The sequence below is a fragment of the Aulonocara stuartgranti genome (assembly GCF_965226115.1).
Source record: "Aulonocara stuartgranti genome assembly, chromosome: 3".
Classification (NCBI taxonomy): Eukaryota; Metazoa; Chordata; class Actinopteri; order Cichliformes; family Cichlidae; genus Aulonocara; species Aulonocara stuartgranti.
The window spans coordinates 36,650,339-36,675,941 of NC_138941.1; the positions used below are offsets into that span (position 1 = coordinate 36,650,339).

General features: G+C 41.2%; 3 protein-coding genes across 4 annotated transcripts; 1 reads left to right on the top strand and 2 right to left on the bottom strand.

The window, feature by feature from the left end:
* Positions 1-1,613: 1,613 nt before the first annotated feature.
* On the bottom strand, positions 1,614-14,553 carry LOC309703950 (phospholipid scramblase 1-like). 2 transcript variants are annotated; one of them, XM_082528875.1, is made up of 8 exons: positions 14,421-14,553; positions 13,738-13,818; positions 8,845-9,119; positions 8,031-8,073; positions 7,621-7,841; positions 5,327-5,488; positions 4,273-4,434; positions 1,614-4,179 (listed from the first exon to the last, which is right to left on the bottom strand). In XM_082528875.1, the coding sequence occupies exons 2-8, from the start codon at positions 13,748-13,750 to the stop codon at positions 4,120-4,122; spliced, it is 936 nt and encodes a 311-aa protein (XP_082385001.1). In that variant the 5' UTR covers positions 13,751-13,818; positions 14,421-14,553; the 3' UTR covers positions 1,614-4,119. The 2 variants fall into 2 exon arrangements, with proteins under 2 accessions (XP_082385001.1, XP_082385002.1); XM_082528876.1 differs by lacking the exons at positions 13,738-13,818; positions 14,421-14,553 and adding an exon at positions 9,474-9,596.
* A 170-nt stretch (positions 14,554-14,723) lies between these two features.
* Positions 14,724-21,011, top strand: LOC309703958 (uncharacterized protein). The gene is made up of 6 exons (XM_082528896.1): positions 14,724-14,825; positions 19,213-19,269; positions 19,363-19,461; positions 19,589-19,800; positions 20,217-20,280; positions 20,798-21,011. Exons 1-6 carry the CDS (start codon positions 14,766-14,768, stop codon positions 20,834-20,836), a joined length of 531 nt encoding a protein of 176 aa, XP_082385022.1. The 5' UTR covers positions 14,724-14,765; the 3' UTR covers positions 20,837-21,011.
* A 46-nt stretch (positions 21,012-21,057) lies between these two features.
* Positions 21,058-25,566, bottom strand: phf23b (PHD finger protein 23b). The gene is made up of 5 exons (XM_082528874.1): positions 25,020-25,566; positions 23,745-23,776; positions 23,545-23,637; positions 22,815-23,430; positions 21,058-22,703 (listed from the first exon to the last, which is right to left on the bottom strand). Exons 1-5 carry the CDS (start codon positions 25,045-25,047, stop codon positions 22,510-22,512), a joined length of 963 nt encoding a protein of 320 aa, XP_082385000.1. The 5' UTR covers positions 25,048-25,566; the 3' UTR covers positions 21,058-22,509.
* Positions 25,567-25,603: the final 37 nt, after the last annotated feature.

The window sequence follows — 25,603 nt, forward strand, 5'->3', positions numbered from 1 at the left end:
TCCGCTTTGGAAAAAAAATGAAGGCAATGTGGAAGTGTCTCAAATCTACATTCTATCTGAAGGCCAACAGATGGTAGCTGTGGTTGCAAAACGAGTTCCAGTCATATAGAAGGGTATGGGGACACAGCTTCCTGTGAGCAAACACTTTGCTCCTGAGTTTATGGGCTCAGTAAGTCATAGTAAGTCATTTGAGAGTCATATTGAATAAAAATGGTGCCTTGGTCAAATTCTATTTCAAAACGGAGAATTATCTGTGGTATAAAGCCACACGTTCATTGGCTAATTTTTTCAATCACAGGTTTGCAAAACCATTGCTCAATGGCAATGGTTTTGCAACCTGCCTTTCTCACAACATCAGCTTTTTAGCAACCAAGATGGTGACAGCATAAACCAACAGATGATGTCACCCTGCCTAAATCCATCTTCTGTCCTGTACATGTACTGAACACTATAAAAGACAGAAGAACAAATTGCGGCCATATTTACACTGATGTAAACGACAGCTTGTCTGGTTGGTAGTAATTCCAGTATTCCTGCTCACTGTCTGCTGTTCTCATTTCTCTGTTCAGGTTATGGAGGCGGTACATGGCGTGACCACGGACGAGGTTCATAAAGCACTTCAATGAAATGACTGGAACCCAGTGCGAGCTGAACAGCAACTAAAGGTCAGACCATCAAATAAAGAAAAAAAAAATCCCACTTGCCTGTTTTTTTGAAGCTAATGATAAAATATAAGCCATCGGAATCTATTTTATACATGTAAAATATAAATGGCCATCAAGGAAAATCAAAACAATATATGCTCTATATAAAAAGGCATTAAAAAAAAAAGTAATAATGTTTACATATACTGAAGGTGGGCGAAGACAAAACTGACTAATATTCTTGAAACAGCTTAGAAGAAAGATGACATGATGTGGTTTTAAATAGCACGTCTTTTGCACATAGGTTTTCTGTTTTAATACATTTGTAAATATTGTAGTAGAAACTGATCTCTGGTGGCCTGAACACAGGATCTCAGCTCTGTGGCTCTTTAGTTCTCTAAGAGAGGCTCTTACCTTTGTCCTACTGCCTGCTAAGATTGACCCTGTGTACACCGACACGCTACAACTGGTTTAAATATTTGCACAGCAATAGCAGGTAAAATATTAGGTGATCATGTATGAAAACAAACTCCAAAGCCATGCCTCAGTGTTCTTGAGGGATGGGTGGACATGTGCAGACATGTTCTGAAATACTATACATGAACATCTCACATGCTCCCAGGAGATGGAGCACTAAGATTTTGTATCTAACCCAGTAGCACTGCTGTTGTCTTTCACTCATGCTTCTGAACAACGGCATGGATATAAATAACTTTCTGTTAATAGGCAAATAGTACAGAAAGTTCAGACTGAAGTGAGGATGCCATTCAACAGTTAAAAAAAATAAAATTGGCTAAAAGCACGATTTGAATGGAGCTCGTTTTGAGGCGGAGCAGGAGGGACTAGATTTCCCCTACTAAACCAAAGCTCATTTTCTCCAAGTGCAACCAGATGGTCCACATTTAGGCCGACAGAGCACCTTCCCCAGATTTTCCTGCAGCATCACGTGGGCAGAAAAACAAGAGACGATTGTGCTTTTAATAAAGGCTTATCGTTGCATTTGTTTATTTGAGAAATACATCGTTGCTTGTATATGTAAAAATGTCCAATCACAAGAAAAGTGTTACAAAACATTTTTGATAAAAAACACAGGAAACATGTTGCAGCCCCTCCCAGCTGTACATATATGATAGAAAGAAAAAAAAGCTTCCAGAGGAACAGTAAACTGTGAGTGCGCAACTTAAATCAACTGTACATGCTTTGGTTAGTACTGGCCACTCAGCATATACATATATCTATGCATGCACATACAATACATTTGGTTGGTGATGGAAAACAGCTAGCTGGATTTGAAAGCACTTGTGGCAACCAGGTCTCACGCTGGAGGCGTGCCCAGAACAAGAGTGATTATTAAACACAGAAGTGCAACATTAACCTCTCATCTATCAAACACTGTAGAGCAAAGCAACCAAATTTAAAAAAACAAAACGAAAAAAACAAGTCAATTGATTCAGTTAAGATTCTGGTCTCCTCTCTAGTTCTCTGTACCAGCAGTCATAACTGCACCAACTCTTTACAGGGACTTAGGAACTACAGTGTTTCATGCAAGCTTTGCCTGTGGGGTTTTCCAACCATTCTGAGGCCAGATCAATGCTCACTAACCTCAACATCTGCTTTTAAATTTTTCCCTCAGCCTGCATTTTCTCTCTCCCCTATGTCATTACGCAGGCACATGTTCAAACACAGTGGTATGTGAAGGAAACTGGATGGTGAGGTGTCACCGGCAACCACCAAACTCCATAAAGGGAGCACAGGATCATTTAGAGTAAAGCCTGTGCAACAGCTTTGCATCATGCACCATGGCTGAAGACATGTTGCTGAATAAAAAGAGTGCACTTTGGTAAAAATGTGTGATTCACAACTTCACACCAATAAAGGCAACACATCCCTAAACAAGTGACAGCGGCTAACTAGTTCAGACTTTTTTGTAAGGCAGTCAACTAACTGCACAATTAGGACAAGGCAGGTACTGTCTGTACGTAGGCACAGTAGAGCTTTGGGCTAAATGCTAAAACCTCAACAGTGGCACATGTTAACAACAGGTTGTTTAGTAGTTAAGATGCTTGCCATTTCAACCATCTAAGTTAGCATGTCTACATGCTAGTACGATGTCACTTCCTTATGTGGGCTAAATGCTAAACAGCCAGTTTACTGTGGCTAAATGTTTCCCATAAGCTTTAGTTAATGACAAAAAGACTTAGGGTGATGCACCTCCTGGCTGTAGTTAGCATTTAGCCCAAACTGAGCTTAAAGATAAACTATTTACATGGATGATAAAATAATGTCAGGCAGGTTTAATGATGAGCATATCTGCAATTATACTTCAGTGTATTTACACGCTAACATTTGCACATGATGCCACCCTGAGCTAAACAACCAGAGCGGGATTCCCGTGGCTAACGTCGAGGTTTTCTATATGGCTTCTGATAAGTGACAAAAAGATTAAAAGCTGTGCTAGTGGCTCTGTGTAGTGGAACTGTGGTCCACAAGTGGTTAGCGCCAAATGCTTATGCTAAGACATAGGTGTCAAACTCTGGCCCACGGGCCAAATTAAGAAAAGATTCATTCTTATATCTGGAGGAAGTTTTTTTTTTTTTTTTTTTTTTTTCAATAAATATTAATGTTAGCCCGCGACTTTGTTCCAGTTTTGAATTTTGGCCCACTGTGTATTTGAGTTTGACACCCCTGTGCTAAGATATTCACAGTGACATTGATATAATGAAGCCAAGGCAGGTTTAAGGCTTACCATGTCAAGCATCATATCTTAGTGTGTTTTGTATGCCAACACTTGCTGATTAACACTAAATACAGCCTACAGTGGAGGCTCAAAGGAATGTAATAGGTTTGGTAGAGCATACACCAAAGTAATAAACAAAAGCCAACTTTTAAATTAAAAAAAATATCTGTACACAGATTATGATGATCATCATACCAAAGCAATGGACTGACAGATCGACTCTGCCACCATTTAACTGGATAAATGAAGGCAAAGCAATGAATACATCTTCTACAAAACAGTATTGTACTTCTACTAGATATACTGTTATATCTTTATAAAGCTCGAGCAAGCACATAAAATTACTAACAATAAAAGACAAACTGATGGTGACAAAAAAGAAGAAAGAAATGAAATGTGAACACAAGTGCAGCAAAACACATTCAAAAGGATGCGTGTCCACACCTGTTTCCAAGTTTAAATTTGGTAGCGTAAATTGCTTGCTATGAATACAGTGATGTGCTTAAAAAGAGGTGAAACATCTACAGAATGTACAGAAACACTGAAAATTTCAGTCTTTGACTTTGGAGAGATTCAAAGTTTTAAATCTAATCAAGAGTTTATTCACTCACAATGAGTTGTATGTGTATATAAATGGATTATGGGACTGGTAACAAATGAACAAAACAATTACAAATGTTACATAACAGGAAAACACCTTCATCATAGGCCGCCCCCCCACGGTTCCTCTTTCCTCTGTTATGAAAACACACTGCTGCGCTGGTTGGCCTCTCCGACTTTCTCAAAGAACATGAAATCCTGCAAAGCAACGTTAAAAGTAATGAATTATTTTATTCAACAACACACCACATATTTCAAAATCAACTATGTTCTTCTAGATTGGGGACTTACGATGAGGAAGCAGGCGCCCATTAGCACAGCTTTCATCTTCACGTCCAAGTCCAGCGGGAACTGGATGCCAAAATTATCTGTGTCAGTGAAGACTTCCTTCAAAAGGCCGCTCCACTGCTTGCTGATGCGACCAATGGGTGTGCCACCATCTTTCCCCTTCAGCTGCAAAAAAAAAAATAATACCAGCGTTCATCACAAGTTGTTAATCCTGTCGCACACGCTTTCTTTAAACAATGGAAACAACATCAGCCTTGCTGCTGTTTAAAATTTTCTTGCCTTCTTGCTGAGAAATAAAAGCTTAACATGCACTTATCAGGAGATAAAACAGCTTTTTTGGTCCTTATGAAAGGTAACACAATCTGACCACCAGCAGCACTAAGGATCATTCACTTGGTGTCAAACTAATGGGAAAAATGTGTTTCCATGAATGCTCTTTAGTGTTGGAAAAGTAACTGACGAGTGGGAGAAAATACTGACAAGCAAGCTCACCAAGACACAAGAAGATTACGTAATAAAGAAAATCTCAAGCACAACCTTTGTGCAAACAGATGACAAAAAGCAGGCTCTGCTGCAATCCTGGCAGATCAGCTGACCTGATCTGCTATTTAAGCTGCTTTAGCCTCCCTAAAATTGCATTTCCCCTGCGTCTAATCACAACTACTTGCAGCCAGTAGTTGTATCATGTCAATTCTCAAGTAATGTGTGCAGGATGTCATGTGGGAAACCAGGAAGTGAGACTAATAGGAAGATTTAATTTTTTCATTGCACAGGCTGGATAGTAGCCTGACTTCGAGGTGTACCCTCATATTTTATGGACAGATAAGAGTCGTATCAACCTTTTCACTAAACTCTACAATAAAGTGAATAGAAAGTGTTTTCCAAAACTATCAACTATTCCTTTGACTTAATTAAAATCATCATCAACATTTCTGTGACTGTTACCAGTCCTGTTTAGATTATCTGAGTGGATCTGTAACAAATCACTGTTGGCTGATGGATGAAATTTACTCAGAGTTCGGTTTCCCCCCCACAAACAACGACCCTCTGAGCTCACCTCAAAGTTGACATCTCCACAGCAGTTGCAGGCAAAGCAGGGCCCCTCCAGTCTCATGAGTGTCTCCTTGTTTGCTCCCTGGATGGAAAACTTTGGCAGGAAAGGGTGCCAGTCCTGTTTGACGTACCCTATGGTGGTCCCAGGTGGAGCCTGGACCTCCATCTGTTGGTCACATAGTTAGTTAGACACATAGTAGCTCTGCACAAAATTAGAAAGCTATTTCACAGAGCTTCGTTTGCTCTCTTTCCTGGACACTGACAGCTATAAATAAAACGTCACGCGGTGTCATGCTGGACAGCAGGAATGATAAGTGAGGCTGACTGCTTGATTGTTAAACCATGTAAACAAAGGGAATGCATCTCACATGGTTCCTGTCTGGGCACTAAACCGAGAGCTGCAGTATGATTGGATATCTTCTTAGATTTGTACCATTGGGAACTTTCTGTAGACAGACCACTAACGATGTGATTACACAAGGGCAAAGAGAAAAAGGTCTCAGTGGACGTATGGCAAAGGATCAGGGAGTCTAGGAAATAGTTTGGACAGACAAAAGGGCCATTCATGGTCTTAACAAAACCCTGCCTGAGCAGAGTGGCACACAAAGGCACTGAAACACCGGTCAGCAGCAACCACTCGGCAACAGTAACTCAAGACAAAGAGAGGAAAGGCAAAGGTATGAACCACTGGCACTGTGAGGCTGCAGGTTGTTATGAAGAACGAAGAACTGATAGGCCTCTGTATTTTACATGAGAAAAGACTAACAATTATTTATTACTTTAAACACAGGACTAAGGTTTTCTTCCAGTCTGGCTGTAAGTAGCAGTATCAAATGTCTGTTACATGCACTATAACATGCACTAGACTATGGTGAATTCAAATGTCTTGGGGGCCAGAATTGTCCTGGCAAAGACTCAGATCTGACCCTCTGGACAGCTTTTGAAATGTGAAGGACGACATAATGGACGTGGCTTTTCCTGCTGATACTGACTCTGGCCCGGCCATGCCAGAACCTTGTGATTTAAATTTAAGCTGTAAATGTGTTAGAGACTTGTTGATAAGTAGCTTTTTTACATGTTATTTGGATCTGAGCCACAAGAGCAGGGAGCTCGTGCTTAAAAACAAAGTTATTTTAACATCATCTCCAAGAGAAGCCATAGCGAGTCTGTCCACACAGTCTCCCTGTGTTGAATTCAAGACCTTTAATAAGCATATTTACAGCATGGTACCAAACAGTATCAGCCTTTATGTATTGCATCCCCATTCATAACATCTGTAGAGGTTGTGTTAAATAACCGATAAATAACCATCTGATACCAGATGTTCTGAGGGAAATTCAAGAAATTAAACTGCATCTGTTCCACAGTGCATTGACTGCTCACTGGAAGCCTCCTTTTAACTGCTTACACTGTGCACTCTGTACATTTCACCATAAAACTCAAACGTGCATAAAAAGCAAATACCAGTGTCCTTGTCAAACTGACTCCAATTTCACATCAATTATCACTAATGATACAGGCAGGGCCTGCAGCTCCAATCGACTGTCAATGCAGAGAACATTAATCTGCATGCAGCTGGTTCCAGGACAGAGCACACTGATAACTCAGAGCAGTTTCTTTGGTCACCTGGACCAATCAGCAGTAAATTAGCCCACTTCCCACCCTAAAAACTACTTTAAATCCAGCAGGGTTAACAGAGGCAGGCGAATAAATCAGACTTGTATAGCAGCTCCACTAAAAACATTCCTGAAGAATAGAAGTAAATCCTGAACAGGAGATGAGCTGTTGTAAGTGTAAGTGTCACAAAATAAACTACAGAGCTCACGTTTCTCTTAAAATCTTCAGATTTTTCCTTTAATTTCTACATTACATTAAAAAAAAAAAAAAATCATTGCCCCTTATAAAACTGTAATGTCTTGATTTATTTGCCTTTATCTGATCTAACTTTTGTATCTATCTTTATTTAATCAAAAAAAGTGATTAGGTATGTCTTAACATAAACTACGAACAGAGTGCTACAGAAAGTGAACAGAGTGCTACAGAAAGTAAAGAGTTTATTCTTCCCTATTTGAGTCTCTTCAGATATTTAATATAGCTAAAGATTAACCAGCACATCTAGATCAAATACAATAATCCAGATATGATGGATGAGTACTCAGATTTCACACCAAAAATGCTTTTGACCGGGAACAATATTGGTCTAGGTGTGGTAAATGAATGCAATATGACTCCATTAACCTCTTTCAACACTAGCCAAGTCACTTCTACTCAAACACAGAAACATTAGAGTGGACTGACCTCTTGCAAGCAGCAGGGACACCAGCAGGAGACGCAGCGGAAAGGCCTGATGAGACGGATAACCTCCCTGTCCATGTTGTCCTTTATTTTCATGTCGAAGCTGCGCAGAGAGCCGCAACAGTTCCTGGTGCAGCAGTCATTCTTCTCTTTGGCCTTGTAGATCTTTTGACCCAGACTGTTTTTGATTTCATACTGGTTGTTTGTCTCAAAACCGATGAATGCTGGGCGTGGTTGGGAGAAGAGAAGGGAAAACGGTGAGCAATGAAGTAACAATAAGTAAGGAATTTCAAGGGCAGATATAATTTTTCTTCCATTCGTTTTCATCTTGAGAGGCTTTAAGCCTCACACACTGCTGCTTATGAGCTGCTGAAGGATTAAATATTCTGTGTTCAACAAGATGCACGCCTCACCTTCCAGGAGTTCGACTTTCTGATGGATCAGGATCTGGTCAATCTAAAACCGAAGGAGAGAAAGCAAACTGAAAAAAGGCAACTCTGTGGCACATCCTGCAATCTGAAAGTCTCTTCCTTCTAAAAACAATTAAAAGCACGTATGACCTCACATATTGTTTTAAAAAGGAAACTGACTTTAGTGTCACAAATCCTAGTTGAGATTAATGATCACCAAAAAGTGCAGCAAACTGCAAGTATTTCAATGGTGAGCCAACAGAACTATAAAACACTACTTTTACCCACTACAGTCTTAAACATGTGACCTTTTCTCTTACTGCTTGGCATGCAACAGATCCAGGAACTGTGTCGGGTTACGCACATGGCCAGCAATTTTTCAAGTTCATACAAATTCCAAGTAAAATGGAAGGATTAACTGAGTCATCGGTCATTGTTAGAAAGTTTACTTCGTGACAAAAAAAAATTTGTGACATTTAAGAAGACAGTGGAACCAATCGTAGCTCTCAAAATCACCTGACTGCACTGACTTTTCTTTTTTTTTTTAATCTGCCTGTCAGCTTGGATATTGTAATACTAAACATACAATGTAATGCCTGATATAACACTAATAGGAACGAATGACTAGATAGATAAAAGAAAGACGTGAACAAGTGGAGCCTACAGTGAATTTTCAGAGCTCATCTTGGAAAAGCAAAATATGTCTGGCACAAGAGTGCATTCAGATCATAATTGTGACTCCAAAAGCTGCTGAACAGGACAGCATATAAAACAAAACAACAAAAAACTGCACTGGTTTAACCTTTCTCTGCCCTACCTGTGTGAGGTACTCAAGTCCAGGTGGGACACCAACGGGGACTGCTGGACCTCCAGGAGCTGGTGAAATCCCCCCTGGTGGGCCACCGTATTCAGGGCCTGGAGCTGGCCCTATGGGTGCTGGCTGGTACATGACCGCAGGTTGTCCTGAATAGCCCATGTTGAAGCCCGGTGCAGGGGCTTGACTGGGATCTCCATATCCAGGAGGAACTGGATACGGTGCTCCGCCGGGTTGAGACATGGGATAGGGTGGCTGGTTTGGAGCGCCTGGGTAAACTGGAAGGGGGAAAAAAATAGACACAATCAAAACCTGTTCAGATATACCGACAGTCTGATTTGACTGAATTTGAATTCATGAGCTCAGTTGTTGCTGTACAAACTATGACAGTCAAACTTTAGAAAGTAGAGCTCAATTTTACCATAAAACAACCAGAGAATACAAGGAAAATAAATAAAGCTGTAATATGTAAGATAGGGCACAAAAAACTAAAAGACACCATCAACCCTGAGTATGAATGATAATATAAATATACACACATAAAAATGATATAAGAGTCAAAAGCCTGAAGCTGCTGTTTAGGATTATAGACCAGCTGCGTTGACCACGGCTGGTCGTCTCCAGGTTCTTACCTTCCAGTCAGAGCAGAGAGAGAAGCTGAGAGCAGTGATCGCCGAGTGTCTCGCTAGAAGCAGCTACTCTGCTGAGTGTGAGTGCGTGTGTGCGCACGCTGTGAATCATCCGCCCTTTCCCCCCCTTTTTTTTTTTTTTTTTTAGTAGACAGGGCAGAGCTAATTGGCCGGTGATTGCAACACAACAGTAATGACCTACCTATACTGGAAAAACTGGATCCATGATATGTTGGAAACCAATTGTCAGTGTTTCCATGGTGGAAAAACTGAATATGTGATGTGAAAACTAAGATTTGGGGATCTTTTGGACAGGAACTGAAGATTCTTACATTAAGTGAGGATTTCAGATAGGAAGAGCGGACGCCGTCAGCACAGGGATATGCAACTTTGTCTCTCACAGTGTTTGCATCTTATTTAAAGCAGCTGTTGCGTTAAATCAACAGAACCATAAGTGCACACTAGTCTTAAGAGGCTAGCAGCCAGCCTACTCTGTGGCTGCCCTGGAGAATGCCACGAGGGGCCATAAGACCCTACACAGGGCCAGTTGCACCTCTGTTGTGTGCTATGGGACTCACTTTCACAAGATTCATAACAATGACTAACTGGGGATTGCTTACTTTTATGAATGTGTAAAACGCTGTTATCAGATAAACTGCAAGGTCCACTGGAACACAGCTGTCCTTATGATCATATGTTATGCCAATAACGTCTAAACTGAGTCGAATGGTTTTGTAATGTCCTTGTTTAAAATGCAAAAATGTGATCATTCTCACTTCATAACGACAACAACGTTGGTCAAAATTATACAGCATTGACCGATCAGTCTTTGGTGTGTAAAAAGACACATTTCCCCTCACTACTACAGTCGTGCACACACGCACGCATATCTCGTTCCATAGTACAGACCTCGTTTAGAACACAGCATTTAAGCCCCACTGTAAAATGTAAAATGTGAGATGTCTGAGATAATGGAAAATCAATGCCGAATTTTATTAACCACCTTCCCTTATCCTGCTTCCAAGAATAAAGGTTAAAAAAAATGTTAATAGTTTCACTATCATAGGACTGCTGCTATGATTTTAACAGACAAGATAAAAAAAAAAAAAAAAGAAATCTGGTGTGGTGGAGAGGCAGAAAATGTAGAAAATTTTAATAGTGCAAGTCTAATGCATCGTGGTGGTCGTTTGTACTTGTACTGAGGACTGTTTCCTTTAGCCCTGAGAACTGTGTGTAAGCCGGCCTGACCTGAAACCCCAATATCACGATGATGGTTATCAACTTCCTCTATTAAGCCGGGCTTTCTGCCTCCCTGTGAGTGTCTCCTACACCAATCAGAGACATTATCAAATGATGATGATAAATGGCGATGATAATAAAAACCTAATGGTGAAACTCCCCACTGTTACAAACAAAAGAGATTAAAGCTGCAGAAACTTGTTGATTTTGCGATTTAGTAAACAGAGCAGTAAAAATCAACATTTTAATTTGAGAAAATTATTGAAACACTGCATGGTGCTCTAGTTTTTTCCCCCCTAACACGACAGCTACACGTTTAACTAATAATAAACATTAACATCCCATATATTAATAAAAGACATGTGGAGGCATGTGAAACAGACTTAGCAACACATTAGAATCTGATCTCAAATCATTTTTATAGATTTTCTGACACTGCAAAGCTCAGTGTGAGCTGCTGTAACTTTACTGTTGCGCTTCATTCCCGATCTTTCCAAGATACGGCTTTACAAGCTGCTCTTGCAAAACATAGTAGCCAGCAGAGAATCTGTATCGCGCTTACAACGTGCTGTAAATAAAAGAATCAGTAAAAACGTGCCACTTCCAGCCCATTTTAAACCAAAACTGAATATATAACCTGCTTCTGACCAGGTTACGTGCACAGCAAAGATTATTGAGCTACCCTTATTGACAAAGGGTAGCTCCACATATTTCAGTGTGACAGATTTATTTTTTTTACTACACCAGGAGATGTGTGTCTCCACCTGGGATCAAAGTGGGGCTCCTCATGCATTAATGAGACACACAGAAAACTCATTTTAAGGTCAACACAGCTTTGTAATCTCGCTTTCCCGTGTTTGTAGTCTTTTCCAATATGAGGGTTTTCTGCTTATTTTAAATATATAAATCTATATAGAAATATAAATGACAAACTGACTTTGGTTAACAGCTCTAGTTTATGACGGGACCCCCAAAAAACAAAATTTACCTTTACCAGATATTCATTTGGGGAAAGTTGTGAACTGCCCAAGGAAGAAAAGACAAAGGAAGCTGAAGACATTTTTGCTCGTAGAGAAATGATTGGTTACTTAATGGCTCACTTTACTACACAGGAAGCATCAACCATAAAGTCACTGCCTTAACACAAATGACGTGACGAGCCTCCTGAGTCACACCTGCTGACAGACCGTCATGTGAAAGTATGTGTGCTGTGCCGTTTTCTAACAGCAGTCAGGACATAATTAAGAAAGAATTTAGAAAGATCAAATTTAGATCAGCTTGTTTTTGCTGACGAGAGCGTCCACATGCCCGTTGGGTTTCTCTCTGAATGTTATATCTGAGCTGCTTTTCTGCACTGTATGTTCTTTACAGATGTGCTTTTTGATGTGAATCGCAGCGAGTATACTGGTAATGGAAAAAAAAAACTAAACAAAAAGGTCTATACACATTTAAATGGAATGGGATGTCAATAAGGGATTTTGGTCTCAAGACTGGCCAAACTGGTTTTTATTCACATCGTGCAATTACCTGAAGCACATGAGTCTAACTTTTCTAAAGGTCACTGGCCTGTGGTTCCCCCCCCCCCACACACACACACACACACACACGCGCGACCAAGTAAAAGATTGTGAGAGGAAGGCAGCTGCAGGAGTGCCTGATGATCTTTCCACAGTCTCATCTAGAAAATTTTTACTTCCTCTTGTGAGTGAGCATGGACTCCTATGGAAGGGTGAAAATGCACCATGAGCTCAGCTAAGCAGATCCTCCCTCGGAGTGTCTCCACAGCACTACAAGCACTGGGCAGGGGCAGGGATGGACAACCAGAAGCGAGAAACTACTCAGAAAAGCATTCCTGAAATTATTCCTCCATCAAATTATTAATTAAACCCTGTCCAGAGAAAGACACTCAAAAACGAGGTGGACATGACAGCTAGTACTTTGCCTGGGAAAGAGGAAGGATTCTCCCCCCCATGTTTACTTAATATTATGACTAGTATTGGTTTACATATTCACCTAACAAGCAAAAGATCTCTGGTTGGATCCGGGAGGATCCTTCTAGTGAAGTGACGCCATCACCGATGCAGATTCTGTCCCTGCTCTATTTATGCTCCCCTCACTGCTTTACCACCTATGTGCAGGTCAGGCTCAGTCACCAGTGAGGAATACATGTAAACTATAAAATGATGTTTTCAATCAGTTTGCACTTGATATTCCCACTCAGCAGTAAGGATAAATACAAAGCTGACAACGTTTTGTGTTGTTTTTTTCCCCCCCTCCTGTCTCGGCATTAGAATTGTTGTCTGAATGCCAAAAAATTCCAAAAAGATTTACTTTCATGAGTGGAGCACTACTTTCTTTTGAGTCGTTACAACCACAACGAACAAGACCGGGTGACTGGAAAAGCCCATTTAGTCACGAGTCTGCTGGCAAAGGCTGATGAATGTAATAAAGCCTTGTGGACTACAATTAAAAAACAACCTCTTGTGCCATTTGTGTGTAATGAAAGTTTAAAAAGGAAGTTAGACAGTGTGAAGCTAGTCGTCTGCCTTTGCTCAACATCCCTCTCTTTACTTCACATTTAATAGAAAAGAAAAAAAAAAGAAAAAAAACAGAAAAAAGTGTGGGTGCATCCACTGCGCTGGCATACACAAACAATAGCACCTTTCACCTTTTCCACTCAGTGAGAGAAGTCTGCTGGGCCAAAGACTGACGTGTTTTCAAGAAAGTATTCCTGGAATTTCTTGGGGAAGAAAAAATAAAAAACATCCCCCCACCTTCAGAAGTCTACTGTGTGGGCTGGACAGTGTGCTCATTATTCAGGCTGTTGGGTTTAGTGGAAAGCTAACGGGGCAAGTGTGAGAAAACTTCTAGCATTTTACAAAGCGTGACGTAATGGAAGCAAAGTGTTAAAACTATTAAAGTACGCCACACTGCTCACGTTTTTAAAACACTCTTACGTCTTCATATTTTCGTCCAAAGAAAAAACTGAAAACAAAAGTCAGCATAAATGTGAAATCTAGGCACTTACCAGGAGCAGACATGGTGCAGAGCTTTTCTGGGCGGAGGAAGAAAAATAAGGTCACACTTCCCGCACGGTTTCTATGGGAAACTGAAAGGATAAAGGGAAGAAGAGAAAAAAAGGGGAGGGGTGGGTGTAATAGAAACCAGCAGGACTGGAGGAGGGTGCGCAGAGAGCGACAATAACACAAACGTGAATTTTTAACTTCAATCGGCCATGCGTTCAAGGCGAGCGACTCGAGGTTGTGTGTAAATGTGCCCTATGTGGCATCCCGACACAAAGCTTCACGGATAATATCCAGACACAGACCAGAGGTCCAAAACAATCCTGACAATGTTGGGTTCAAAGTCGTGGCCCTTTTGTCCCTGATGCACAGTATTTCAGACCTAAATCATAAAAATAAAAGGAGTGGGTGTGCCCCGTGTCAGCCCAAGACTGGCAGCTAACTGCCACTAAATGTCAGCATTAAGCTTCTTTTTTTTTTGCCCCTTTAGACGTCATTAAAGTTCCCTCTCATGTTCCCATGAGAGCTTATTAAAGAGAAAAACACCTACAGCTTCTTAAAGTAAAGGTCGCGAGCATCTCCTTCCTCGTGAGCAGTCTTTATGTCGTAGTAAAAGAAAGAAGAAGAAAAAAACACTCGAGCTAAAATATGGTGAGGAACAGCACACACTCACACAAAAATATCTCACCTCAGTGGCTGTTTTCCCTGAAGATCCAGCGACAAGAAATGGAAAGAAAGTGGTGGGAAAGCAGAAGCTTGCTGTGCTCTTCCTTTAACCTGTTAGCTGCAGCTGTGCTGTACGCCTCCCTCCACTTCTTCCTAGTCTCCTCCCCCTTTCCGGGATTTTACATGGGCTAAGGCTTTGGTGGGTCACTGAGATGAGGGCTTTTGTGCACTGGGCGGGAAGAGGAGACCGGCGTCACCAGGGACGTCTAAACTTGTTATCGCTCGCTGCAGATGCGGGAGGAAGACGAGAAGGAGCGGAGCGATCTGTGAAACACTGGGGCAGCTCCGACCACCAGGGGGCGCCAAAATGCCAGAAATCACAGCCACCTTCTCCGGCTCCTCCTCCTCAGGAAACCCAGACACTACAGTAAATACACAGTACATATATGTACAAAACAATGGTGTGCTTGGTTTCAACGTAACTTTATTCTTTCATGAGTTATTTACAAGTTTCTCTTTGTTCACAGCCATTGACATGTCGAAGAGGTTAACATGTGAGGAGCGGATCGAAATTGTGTTGATATCTGGTAAACGCAGTAACCGGGTCATTGCAGATAACCAGGTCATTGCAGCAGATTTCAATGCAAGACACCCTACGAGACCACCCATCTCCCATGCTGTGACATTACCAATAAGTTTGATGTGTCACATGGCCCTCTTCCTATTGAAAAAACAAAAGTTGTATCCAAGATGGCCGACTTCTGAATGGCCACCATGGTCACCACCCATCTTCAAGAGTTTACCTCCTCACGTATACTAATGTGCCACAAACAGGACTTAAATATCACCAACCATTCCTATTTTATTACGGTGTATCCATATAAATGGCCCACCCTGTACAATTAATCCAGCTTTAAGAACAATGTAAAAATAAACTTAAACTCAAAATATAATGTTTAAAACTAACTTGTTCTTCTTATTGAGCATTTTCCAATGCTATATTTTTGCTTTTCAAACATAGCAAGAAGTTAAAAAATAGCAATAACTTAATTTAAAACATTACGTAAGGGGAAATTCGAGTATTCATAGAAGCAAGGAAGGATTAGTAGTAAAATGTAGGCTACTTGAACCAAAAATCAAAATAGTCATACTTATATAAGCAGAATGGAAACTTTCAGTTAAATTATTAAATTAAGATTAATTCTAAGATTCAGTAATGGGTAAACACCAATTTTACATTGGTAAGATCTTGTACTGCTGCTGCTATATATAAGCTGATGCAAGACGTTGGACTTTATGGGGCAACTAAAGTGTCCTAAAAAAAATGAACAGGCCAAAAATAAACATATGAGTAGTTTGTATAAAAGTAGAAAGAGAAATGGCTCCCATCAGCAGCTCAGTGTGGTTTGTTTTGGCTGCCTCACTTTGTGCTAGCTCACGGTAAACTCATATGTCTTTGACATACGTTGCTCATTTTGATATTTCTGCTCATCTCTCACAAACACAAATAGCTGAACTTACATTGCATTTCAATGCAGATTCAATCGGAGAAAAATACAGATATATATATATATATATATATTTTTTTTTTTTTTTCTCATTAATATTTTTTGTGAGTGAGGATCGTCTCTGCGAGTCTATATTTGGGACCTGCTGCAATGCCTGATACTTATAGGGCAAAAAGACGGGGCGGAGTGTGTCAGCTCATACACACAGTTAGAGAGAGAGAGAGGGCCATACACAGGACACATACTACCAATCACTGTACTGTGCAAAATTGTGAAGCCTCCACTTATTTCTAGTATTTTGCTACCAATGAGCCAGACATAGAAGACCACTAATTTTTCTTTTTAAAAGTGGTCATGAGCAATAGTTTCCAGGCTTTCTGGAGATTTTTCTTTGCTCATTGGTTGCTTTTTCACTCATTTCCAACCCAGTTCTTGTACCTGTCATGCTTTAGGGCTGCGTTTCAGCCAGTGGTGTTGGAGATCTTGTATAAATTAATAGAATTATGGAGGTAGAAGAGTGCCATCAGATTTTGGTTGACCATGCAGTACCATTTCCAAGGAGTTTGATTGGCGACAAGTTCATTATTCAGCATGATAATGATCCCAAACACACTGCCAATGCACTGGATAGAAAAACACACAATGACAATTTTGTGTGTGCAAATTTTACTGTGTGCATTGTGGTTTATGTGATCTGGTTTATTTGCTTTATTGATTGATTGATTTTTTTTATTTTTTGAGAATAGAAAATCAGTAACACTCAATAAACATTAAGCTATTAAACATGATTAAATTTGCCTAGGCATCACTACTCTCCTCTCAGTCTCAAAATGAAAAAACAGGCTCAGATCAAGTGCAAGTAGTCGTATCGTAGCACATCTTTAAAAACCGAAGACGCAGGAGCATTTGTTTGGCTTAATCCTAGCATTTAGCCTCTAACCAATCCTCTCTACTGAAACCTGTAACCTCTTAAACACGAGAGCCAACAAAATGTCCTAACATCTGAAAGATGATCCTCACGCTTACATCTTCAGGAGGACATTTGGTCCTGTTTTGTAACAAAAGGACACGTACAGTCGCACACCCAGCTCGAGGCTCCTAATGAGGCCTGTCCCCGATAATGGGGGTAATCAGTGCAGCCTATCTGGCCTCTGCCCGTGCTGACATGCTGCCAGCCTTGTCGTGGCTTATTTATACATGACTGATCTATCAACACTGGCTCTATGTTTGGTGAGCCTCAGTGTCCCAAAATAGAAATAATTAGGACAGGGCGGAAAAAGAGGAAAAGTGAAAACGTGTCTCAAAGCGCATACCCTTCGAGTAGACCCCCACCGGCCCCACCCGATCCTCTGCCAATCTCTATCCATCCCAGCTACACTGTCTCTCCTGTGTTTTGTTTTCTGCAGCAGGCCGGCGGGAGGAAGACGGGTGGAGAGGGCTGTCTGTGTGGTCTCAGTGGGGTGGTGATTTGAAGTCGGGCGAAGCAGAGTGCTTTAGATAACCACACACACTGATGCTATCTCTGATTGCTGTGGATGGGTCCTTTTCTTTGGGGATTTACGACACAAAAACAAGCTGACTTACACAAATACTTTAATTAATTAGTAAACTTACTACAGTTTTCATTTGTCAGTAATTATTAATGATCGATTAGGTAATCTAGATACACTTATTTACTGCAAAATGCATTTAAATGGGTTTCTGTAATAACTGAGCAAGTTATGTGTTCACTGGGTGGATGCTAAACAGATAGCGGTTTCCAGCAGAGAGCAAAAGGAGCACAGCATATTTTGTTCTTATCAGAGAGAGAATGAACCTTCATTTGAGATGCTATTTGTCATCTGATGTTTGCACGGTGCAGCAAAAGTCTTTTAATCTTTCAACTCTTTCAAAATAAGTTCCCTGTATGCTGAAGTCTGATTACTATAGGCTGCATAAAGGAACTTGTTTGAAGAAAATGAAGTCTATAGAAACCTGACAGAATAATGCAGATGAAATAACATAAGCTGAGTTTTCGATGTCTGTAGCTGAATTCACTGCACGAGCTTAGGAGCACCTCTGAATACCATGTTCAAAGAATATAGTTGCTTTACACACAAATGTTAAAACAGTCTCCACAAACAGCAGTGTCTTCTCTGGGCCTGAGTTCCTTTAAGGCGAGGTGGAAAAGTTGTCTTTTAAAATGGTGAGTAAAAAATTGTGTTGTTGTTTTTCAAACATTCACAGATGCTGTATGCTCAAAATACAGCATCTGCAATGGTATGGCGGTACATCAGTGCACATGGCACATCTGTGAAGGCACCACTAATGCTGAACAATATGTGCAGGTTTAGGAGGAACATATGATGCCACCCAAATGACTTTTTCCTTTTCAAGGAAGCCCTTGCTTAATTCAGTGAGAGATGACATGGAGGACATTCAAATGACTCCAGCTGTGGTCAGTGGTTTTGGATCATGACCAGCCTCTGCTCCACTTAACGCACATGCAGCTGAAGACTTTGTCTAACACCTGTTTGAGCTCCACTGCCACAAGGACAGATTACTACCTCATACCACGATACCTGCATTGATTTGACATTTAAGCTCTTCATTGTATCACACTGAGATTCTGAGCTTTTCGCTTTTTTGTCTTAACTGAGCTCCTTGTTTAGTGTAATTTTGTTTTTTGAGCTATTTTCTTCTGTGACAGCCGTGACATAGTAGTAAATAAAGTATGTGTTATCTTATGTTAAGCTATCTTATCCTAAAGAAATCGACATGCTTGCATTTGCAGATCACTTCACGGTTCATAACTCCACCTAAATCTCTGCTTTTGTAAAAACCGGGCTGACGAGCATTCGATGTGATACAGTGTAAAGAGTATAAAGATGTTGTTTTCACTCATGCTTCTCAGCTTCATGCCTGCATAAATGACATGGGAGGATGTAAAGCCTGAGGGTATGCATTACTCCGGGCGAGCTTGTAAACTAAGTGGTCTTATCATACTCTCATCTGTCCGCAGCAGCAATAATGAAAGCGGAGGAGGGCGTGGTGGGGCCGAAGCCATGTGTGTGTGTAGCTGTATGTAAGTGTGTCAGGGCATGTTGTCTGAACCTAAAATCTCTTAAGGTTTTGACAATAATGATTGACAATAATGATGTTAAGGAAGCGAGGCGGCAGGTTTAATTGGCATGTCTGAAGTCACATAGTCTCTCTCACACACACACATACACACACTTAGCCTAAACAGCCCCATAATAGTCCCAAAATATAAACCCACCCTGGAAGCATGGCTACAAATACCCTCCTCTCCACACTGGTCAGCAGAGAGGGACCCGAGACAGCTTAGAGTCGAAATCCAAAGAGAAAACCAGAGATTTTAAGGTGAGCAAAGGGTTTGTTTTCAGATTCATTTTGTTGTGTGACTGCACCCTTACAGGGAATCAAGACTCACAATCTCTCTTTTGCGCTGTGCAGATGCTTGGCTCTAGATGGATGCTGCCCTTCCTGGCTCTTTACCTGCTGCTGGAGGAGATATCTGCTGCTGTCATACCAAGCAGATCCAGAAACAAGAGGGTAAGCCCTTTTTGTTTTTTTTTATTAACAGACATTAAATTTATTACCACTTTCGGACAAGCAATTTAAACAGCTACTGGCATTTAATCCTTTTCCATCTTATTGAATGATCTGATTACGTCCTCAGGAGGACACCTTAATGGACCAAGAAGTCTTTTCCCACCTGTTCGATCACTTGGACATGAGCGACCTCTCTGTGGGTGACGCAGGGGGGATGGTGGGAGATGTAGACAATGGCTCCTTTCAGTCAGAGACTTTCATCGCCCCGACAGAACACCTTCCCGCCCAGCGGCAGCACCCGAACCAGCACCAGCATAACCGGAAAGCCAATGAGAAGAGGTTAGGACAAATGGCTCTAGATATTGTCGAACAGTTGGTTATACAGCCACACGTGATAGAGAAAAGGTGTAAATAGTGCAAATTAGCTGTAAATACAGCAACTATGTGCTTATGCAGCTTATATAAACTGACAAGTTATGATTTATGGGGATGATTGTTACTTATATTAGATGTATTAATCCTATGATGTAATTTACAACAAAGGACACTTGTAAATTTGGAGTCAAGTAGATGAAGATGAATATCTTAATGCTTTTGAAGATTTTTAGCTCTTGGCCAAAATACATGTAATTCTGATGTAAATATGAGAAGATCAAATGATCAGTCCAGAACCAAATGATGTCTTTTGATTTGATGCTTGCACGTATTTGATTCCCTGATGTTGTGTTGAATTCTGACTGCCTTCCTCTCTACAGGAGGAAGGTCGCTCCTCTGGACCCCATCGGCGGCTTTCAAATATCCAGCTTCAGAACCCGAATGGTGAGCGGCAAATGACACTTATCCCCATTTTCCCACCAAATAACCTGCATCGCAGCGACATTTAAATGCCACAAGCTCAACACACTCGCACTGTTGATACATAAAGTATACATGTGGGCCTGAAACATCGATGGCTTTAGCTTTAAACAGAAGTTATTATTCAGATTATTTTTAGCAGACTGCAAAGTAAAAAATATGCAAACAGAACTATATGCTGTCCCATTCAGTGCAAAGAAAGCAATCTATTCCTAAACTTGTATTCTATGAACAAATATCTAATAGTTTAAAATATACATAAATACATATATGTATGTGTGCATGTGCTTGAGTCATTGAAGTCATTATTGCTTGAATGGCCTATTTGCATATGCAGTTATCATCTTTCATGGCTTGTGTAAGTTTTCTGTGACACTGGTAGCCATTTCTAGCCCCTACAACAATGCTTCAGCATTAATAATTTAAAAACCTTGCACTTGTCTAATATGAAGAACTGAGCATTTATATATTTGTTTTGCAGGATGAACCAGACCTCCCCAGGGAAGATTATCAGAACTAGAAAGCCTACTAAATATCACGCATGAATTTTTGTATAACTTGGCATTTATTCAGTATCTGTGCCATACTAACGAGTGAGATTCCTGCCAGCTGTCGCCCTCTGCTGGTAGAAGACAAAACCTGACAAACACTGTTGTGTGCCAACACCTAACAAAATGTGATATGTAACTGTTTGTTTTTTGTGTGTCATTTTATTAAAGAAAATTAAAAAAACTCAACCAGCATGTTCCCAAAGACTTTTATTTTTCAAGCTACAATTAAAGGAAAAAAAACCAAAACAATATCAGACTGCAGAAAATATAGAATTTGCTTGAGTATTCTCTCTTCACTTTCACATATGTACAGTTGTCAAAGAACAGGATATGTACACAGAATTTTAAGTTGTACGGAGAATGCAACTGCTACTGGAGACTTACGATGACTCTCCCACGAACAAAAGAAAAAACGCACATGGTAAAACCAAACAACATAAACAAAATGACAACCTAGACAGCCTCAACTTGTTTTCTGTACACTACAACTTTGTTCTCGATGTGAGACAATCATATGTCCTTTTTCTGATGCGGGGTGCATCTCTAATCACCCCCTTCCTCAGAAAGCCTAGAAATAAAAAATACATATATATATATATTTTTTTTTTTAAACAACCATTCATAAACGCGCCTCAGAGCTACTTTGACATCGTAAAGCACGGCAACAAACCAGTCGTCTTACAGCAACGTTCCCCCCGCCCCGATATCAGATGATTTAAATACAAAAAACAAACAAACACATAAGTAAAAACTGACTCACGGTTAATGGCTAACTGATTAATAAGCCGGACTGTGAGAAATACTAAGCACGCTGTCATGAATGCACATGACCAAGTCCGGTTTTCAAAAAAAAAAAAAAAAAAAAAAAAGAAGCGGGGGTGTATTTAGGTTTTAAAAGTGCACTGCTGAAAGGATAGTTTGAGTACAACTAGATGCATATGAAGATGCAAAGTGATAAATCTTATCCGAGTCAATGAATTGAAACTTCTTATTTCAGGAGGCTTAAAGACAACCCAAGAAAAAGCTGAACACAAACTACCAGAGTACGATCAAAACCAAAACGAACTGCCCGTCTAGCATTATGACGTGCGTATAAAGTAATAACAGGAGTGACATTATCCACCTCTTAACTGACAATGTAAGCTGGGCTTCCCTCTCCCCAACTCTGCATGTGTTGTATTGATTTAAGGTTGGGAATGATTGGACCAAGCTCAGGGTGGTACTCCGGAGACCAAAGGAGAAGGTTTTCACTAATTTGTCAATATGCGCAAGAAATAATTTACAAGTCAAAAGTGGACCTTCAGTCAATATGAGAACTATTGAGAGAAAAAAAAAAAAAAGTATATGCACATCACCAGAACTGTAATACTAAAGCCAATCAATGCTGACGTCAATTAAGAACTGTCAATATTGCCTTTTTTTTCCCAGTTCTTCACAGTAGCAAAAGGGGGAACGAAAACTAGACGTGAGGGATAAATAAGAATGGTTGTGATTGTCGAAAGAAATCCAACAAACCGACTTTACAGTTGCCCTCCAGGTGATAGTTTAGGCTGTTTTGGCTGTAGGCATCAAAGAAAGTTAAGTGTCAGACGACAGCAAAAACAGATCAAACGCTCCTTTTCCTCTCCAGTCCTGCTCAGCTTTAAGTGTCTTTTTTGTGTCCCGACCGCCTCAAGTCCCTGCACTTGTGGCAGTAAAAGATGTCGGGAACGTTTGACTTCTTGATCTTTGCGCATGACAAGTGCACCCATATGCCGCACTGGTTGCACTCGATCATCGGCCGTCCCGCGAATGGCTTCCCGCAGTAACAGGTGATCAAGTCCCATGAATCATCCCCTGTGTGGATAAACAGACCAGAGTTACAGGGGGATTATGGTTGTGAGTTGGTTCAAAGTAAGCAACCACCAAGTAAATAACAGACAAAAGGTCAAAATTACAGTGTCTTACCCGATTCCACCATAATGTCTTCATCAGCGATCCATGTCTCACCCTCACTGGAGCTCATTTCTGCTTCCCTGATGGATTCGTCTGGCTGCACCTTCCCCATGCTCTGCATGCTCGAAGAGGAGCCCCCGTGCCCCGGCAGCTCCTCCCTGCCAGCTCGTACCTCGGAGTGCGTATTCCGTGCCTCGGAGTCAGTCTCGCTTTGAGGAGCTGAACTCTTGAGCTTCTTAGCTTTGGGCTGTTTTGAGTTCTTGCTGCGTTTGATGCGGGCTCTTTTCTCACCCTCGCTGCTGCCACTATCTGCTGCTCCCATGGCAGAATCCAGTGATAGCTTTTTCAGTTTTTTGTCCTTCTTGCGCTCTCCCTTAGTGCTGGCCTGGGTCTCATAAAGAGAGTCTTTAAGCTGCATCTTATCCAGCAGGGTGCTGTCAGAGTGCATGCGCCGAATACTTTTGCCCTTATTTGCTCGAGCTTTGCGGACAAATGTATGGATGGTGTGGATGTCGGAGCCCCCATCTGCCCAGGCATTGCCATTGGAGCTGCTCCCTCCACCTCCACCATCTGCTGACAACCCCGAACTGTGTGCAGAGCTGGATGATGTTGGGGACCACGAGCTTTCCTATAAAAGCAGACAAAAACATCTTCTGTCAAAACTGCAAAGTAGTCACTACATCTAATATGATATGTTAAAAAGAAAATGGGGGGGGGGAGAGAAAAAAAAGCAACAGCTCACCTCTTTTGGACTGGGGATGTAACCGGCATAAGCCAGGACAAAGCTGCAGAACTTGTTGAAGTCTTCAACAGTCCTCTTCTTCTTCTCTGGGGGCTACAGGAAACATGTCTTTGTTTAAGAGAGTGAAGCTAACCTACACAGCCCTCCACAACAGAGGGCAGCTGAGTCAAATAAAGTGCTCAAATGATAAAAATACTCACCAGAGGTTCCGTTTTACACGTTAACAGTGAATCTGTTGAAGAAAAAAAAAAGTCTGTAAGTCACAAGTGACCACTTTTCAACTGCTTAACAGCCACTACATTACAAAGCATTCCGTTGCCGAGAGAGTGGACTAATGCTAGCATTAGCTTGCTAACACGGCTCAATACCTTAATCGGGATTATAAACGATGAAGCGCATGCTGGTCTTATTTGAAAACAGTGTGTTTGTAAAAGCTACGTTAAATTAACGTCCATATTTGACTGAAGGTCAATTGAGCGAAAAAAAAGAAAAAAGAAAAAAAAAGACCAACTAACATCTTCAAGACAACTTCTGCGTCCTTAAACAACGCAACCGGTGTCACTTTGTGACTGCTTGAACTTCACAAAATTAGTGGGTGTGTAAAAATCACTCTAGAAGAAGAGTTCGTTGTTTTCACGCCAAGTTTATAAGGAAAAGTTGACTGGATTGCTAAAAACGCGTCTGTTTGCTGGACACCATGCTTTTGGTACATTTTGTGTGTATGCTAATGCTAGGTGACGTTTAGAGGGGAAGCTAACTGAATGTTATGCAGTTTGTAGCGTTAACGGTAAACGGGCAAGAGAGAGTAACTTCATTTTACTGAGCTTTTACAACGATAGTTTTGCGTGGTCGAAGGCTTAATTTGATATTTTTAAGGGTTGTCTTGTGGCTAACAGCCTCTTGATCAGCTAGCAAACCAAGGTAGCTTTCTTGATACAGTAGTGGGAGGCTCCATAGCAGAGATAGCTTTGTGCTATCGGCTAATGTTAATCGGGCGTGTCGTGCTGGCTACCTTTGAAGTTTGAGCTAATGTCCAAAAAAGGGGGGCATTTTTCTGAATTATATTTTTAAGCCATGTTATCTCAACTGACACGTTAGAGAGGCTTCGGTGAGTTGGTTTGCAACCGTGGCTATGCAGCTATTAAGCTATGTGGTTCGGCGCGTTAATTAACTAGCAAGCTAACGGGAACTGTGTAATAAATGTTAACATCAAATCTATGAACTACAATCACTGTACAAAAAGTTGGAATCACACAGTCTTCACTTTTAAAGAACTTTCATGGTAGTTTAACGACAACACGTCCGACTGTCGGTCAATATCGAGCTGTGACATTATTACAACACACGCAACAACGACGTTAGCCGTAACTCACTTTAGCTTACTGTCCTCAAAACGACAGCTTTACGCGATGAACAGATTAACATCAAGTGAGGACTATTTTTCGTTGGGTTTTGTTGATAGTCCATAAGCATACCTTGGTGTTCAGACATTATGTCAAGCATTGTCGCCTCGCCGACACGGCCTCGATCCGAGAAGCAGAAACAGCAGGCGAGCTAGCCGGAGAGTGGCGGCCGTCGCTCTGCGCCTTCTCCCGGCGTGGCTGCACCTTAGCACCGGGAAACTTTGGCAGCAGAAAGCCAAGTGTGTGGAGGATCGAAGATGCTGTCGTTCAAAGAAACTCCACACTTTGTCGAAGTCGTCCTTGTATTCCCTCTAGGGGGAATCCCAAACGGGGGGCAAACCACCACCGACCTGTCGCCACACTATTAGCCCGACAAAATACTAATACCACCGTCGCTTGTTCACAAATCTCCCACTCTTCGTCAGTGCACTAATCTAACCACAACAGAAGTGTAAACTTTCATTTAATTAACGCTGCGAATCACTGCAGATCCATGACGGAAACTTCCCTCGATGAAGTTTTTCGTTTCTTCGTCGTAGACATACAAAACGACCGAAGTTGGGGCTTTTTATTCCGCACGGTCCTCTTCGTGCGCGGCAGAAGCCTCTTGAGGCTGCCAGCGAAGGGTGTGCTGCAGTGTATGCTGGGTAACGTAG

Coding starts and splice junctions, on each gene's coding strand:
- LOC309703950 (XM_082528875.1), bottom strand. Junction 8,074..8,844: donor GACTTGAGTACCTCACACAG/GTAGGGCAGAGA, acceptor CTTCGGTTTTAG/ATTGACCAGATCCTGATCCA. Junction 5,489..7,620: donor GTCCCTGCTGCTTGCAAGAG/GTCAGTCCACTC, acceptor TGTGACCAACAG/ATGGAGGTCCAGGCTCCACC.
- LOC309703958 (XM_082528896.1), top strand. CDS start 14,766: ATGCCAGAAATCACAGCCACCTTCTCCGGCTCCTCCTCCTCAGGAAAC. Junction 19,270..19,362: donor AGAAAACCAGAGATTTTAAG/GTGAGCAAAGGG, acceptor TGCGCTGTGCAG/ATGCTTGGCTCTAGATGGAT. Junction 19,801..20,216: donor CGGAAAGCCAATGAGAAGAG/GTTAGGACAAAT, acceptor TCCTCTCTACAG/GAGGAAGGTCGCTCCTCTGG.
- phf23b (XM_082528874.1), bottom strand. CDS start 25,047: ATGCTTGACATAATGTCTGAACACCAAG. Junction 23,638..23,744: donor CGTGTAAAACGGAACCTCTG/GTGAGTATTTTT, acceptor TGTTTCCTGTAG/CCCCCAGAGAAGAAGAAGAG. Junction 23,431..23,544: donor ACATCCCCAGTCCAAAAGAG/GTGAGCTGTTGC, acceptor CTGCTTTTATAG/GAAAGCTCGTGGTCCCCAAC.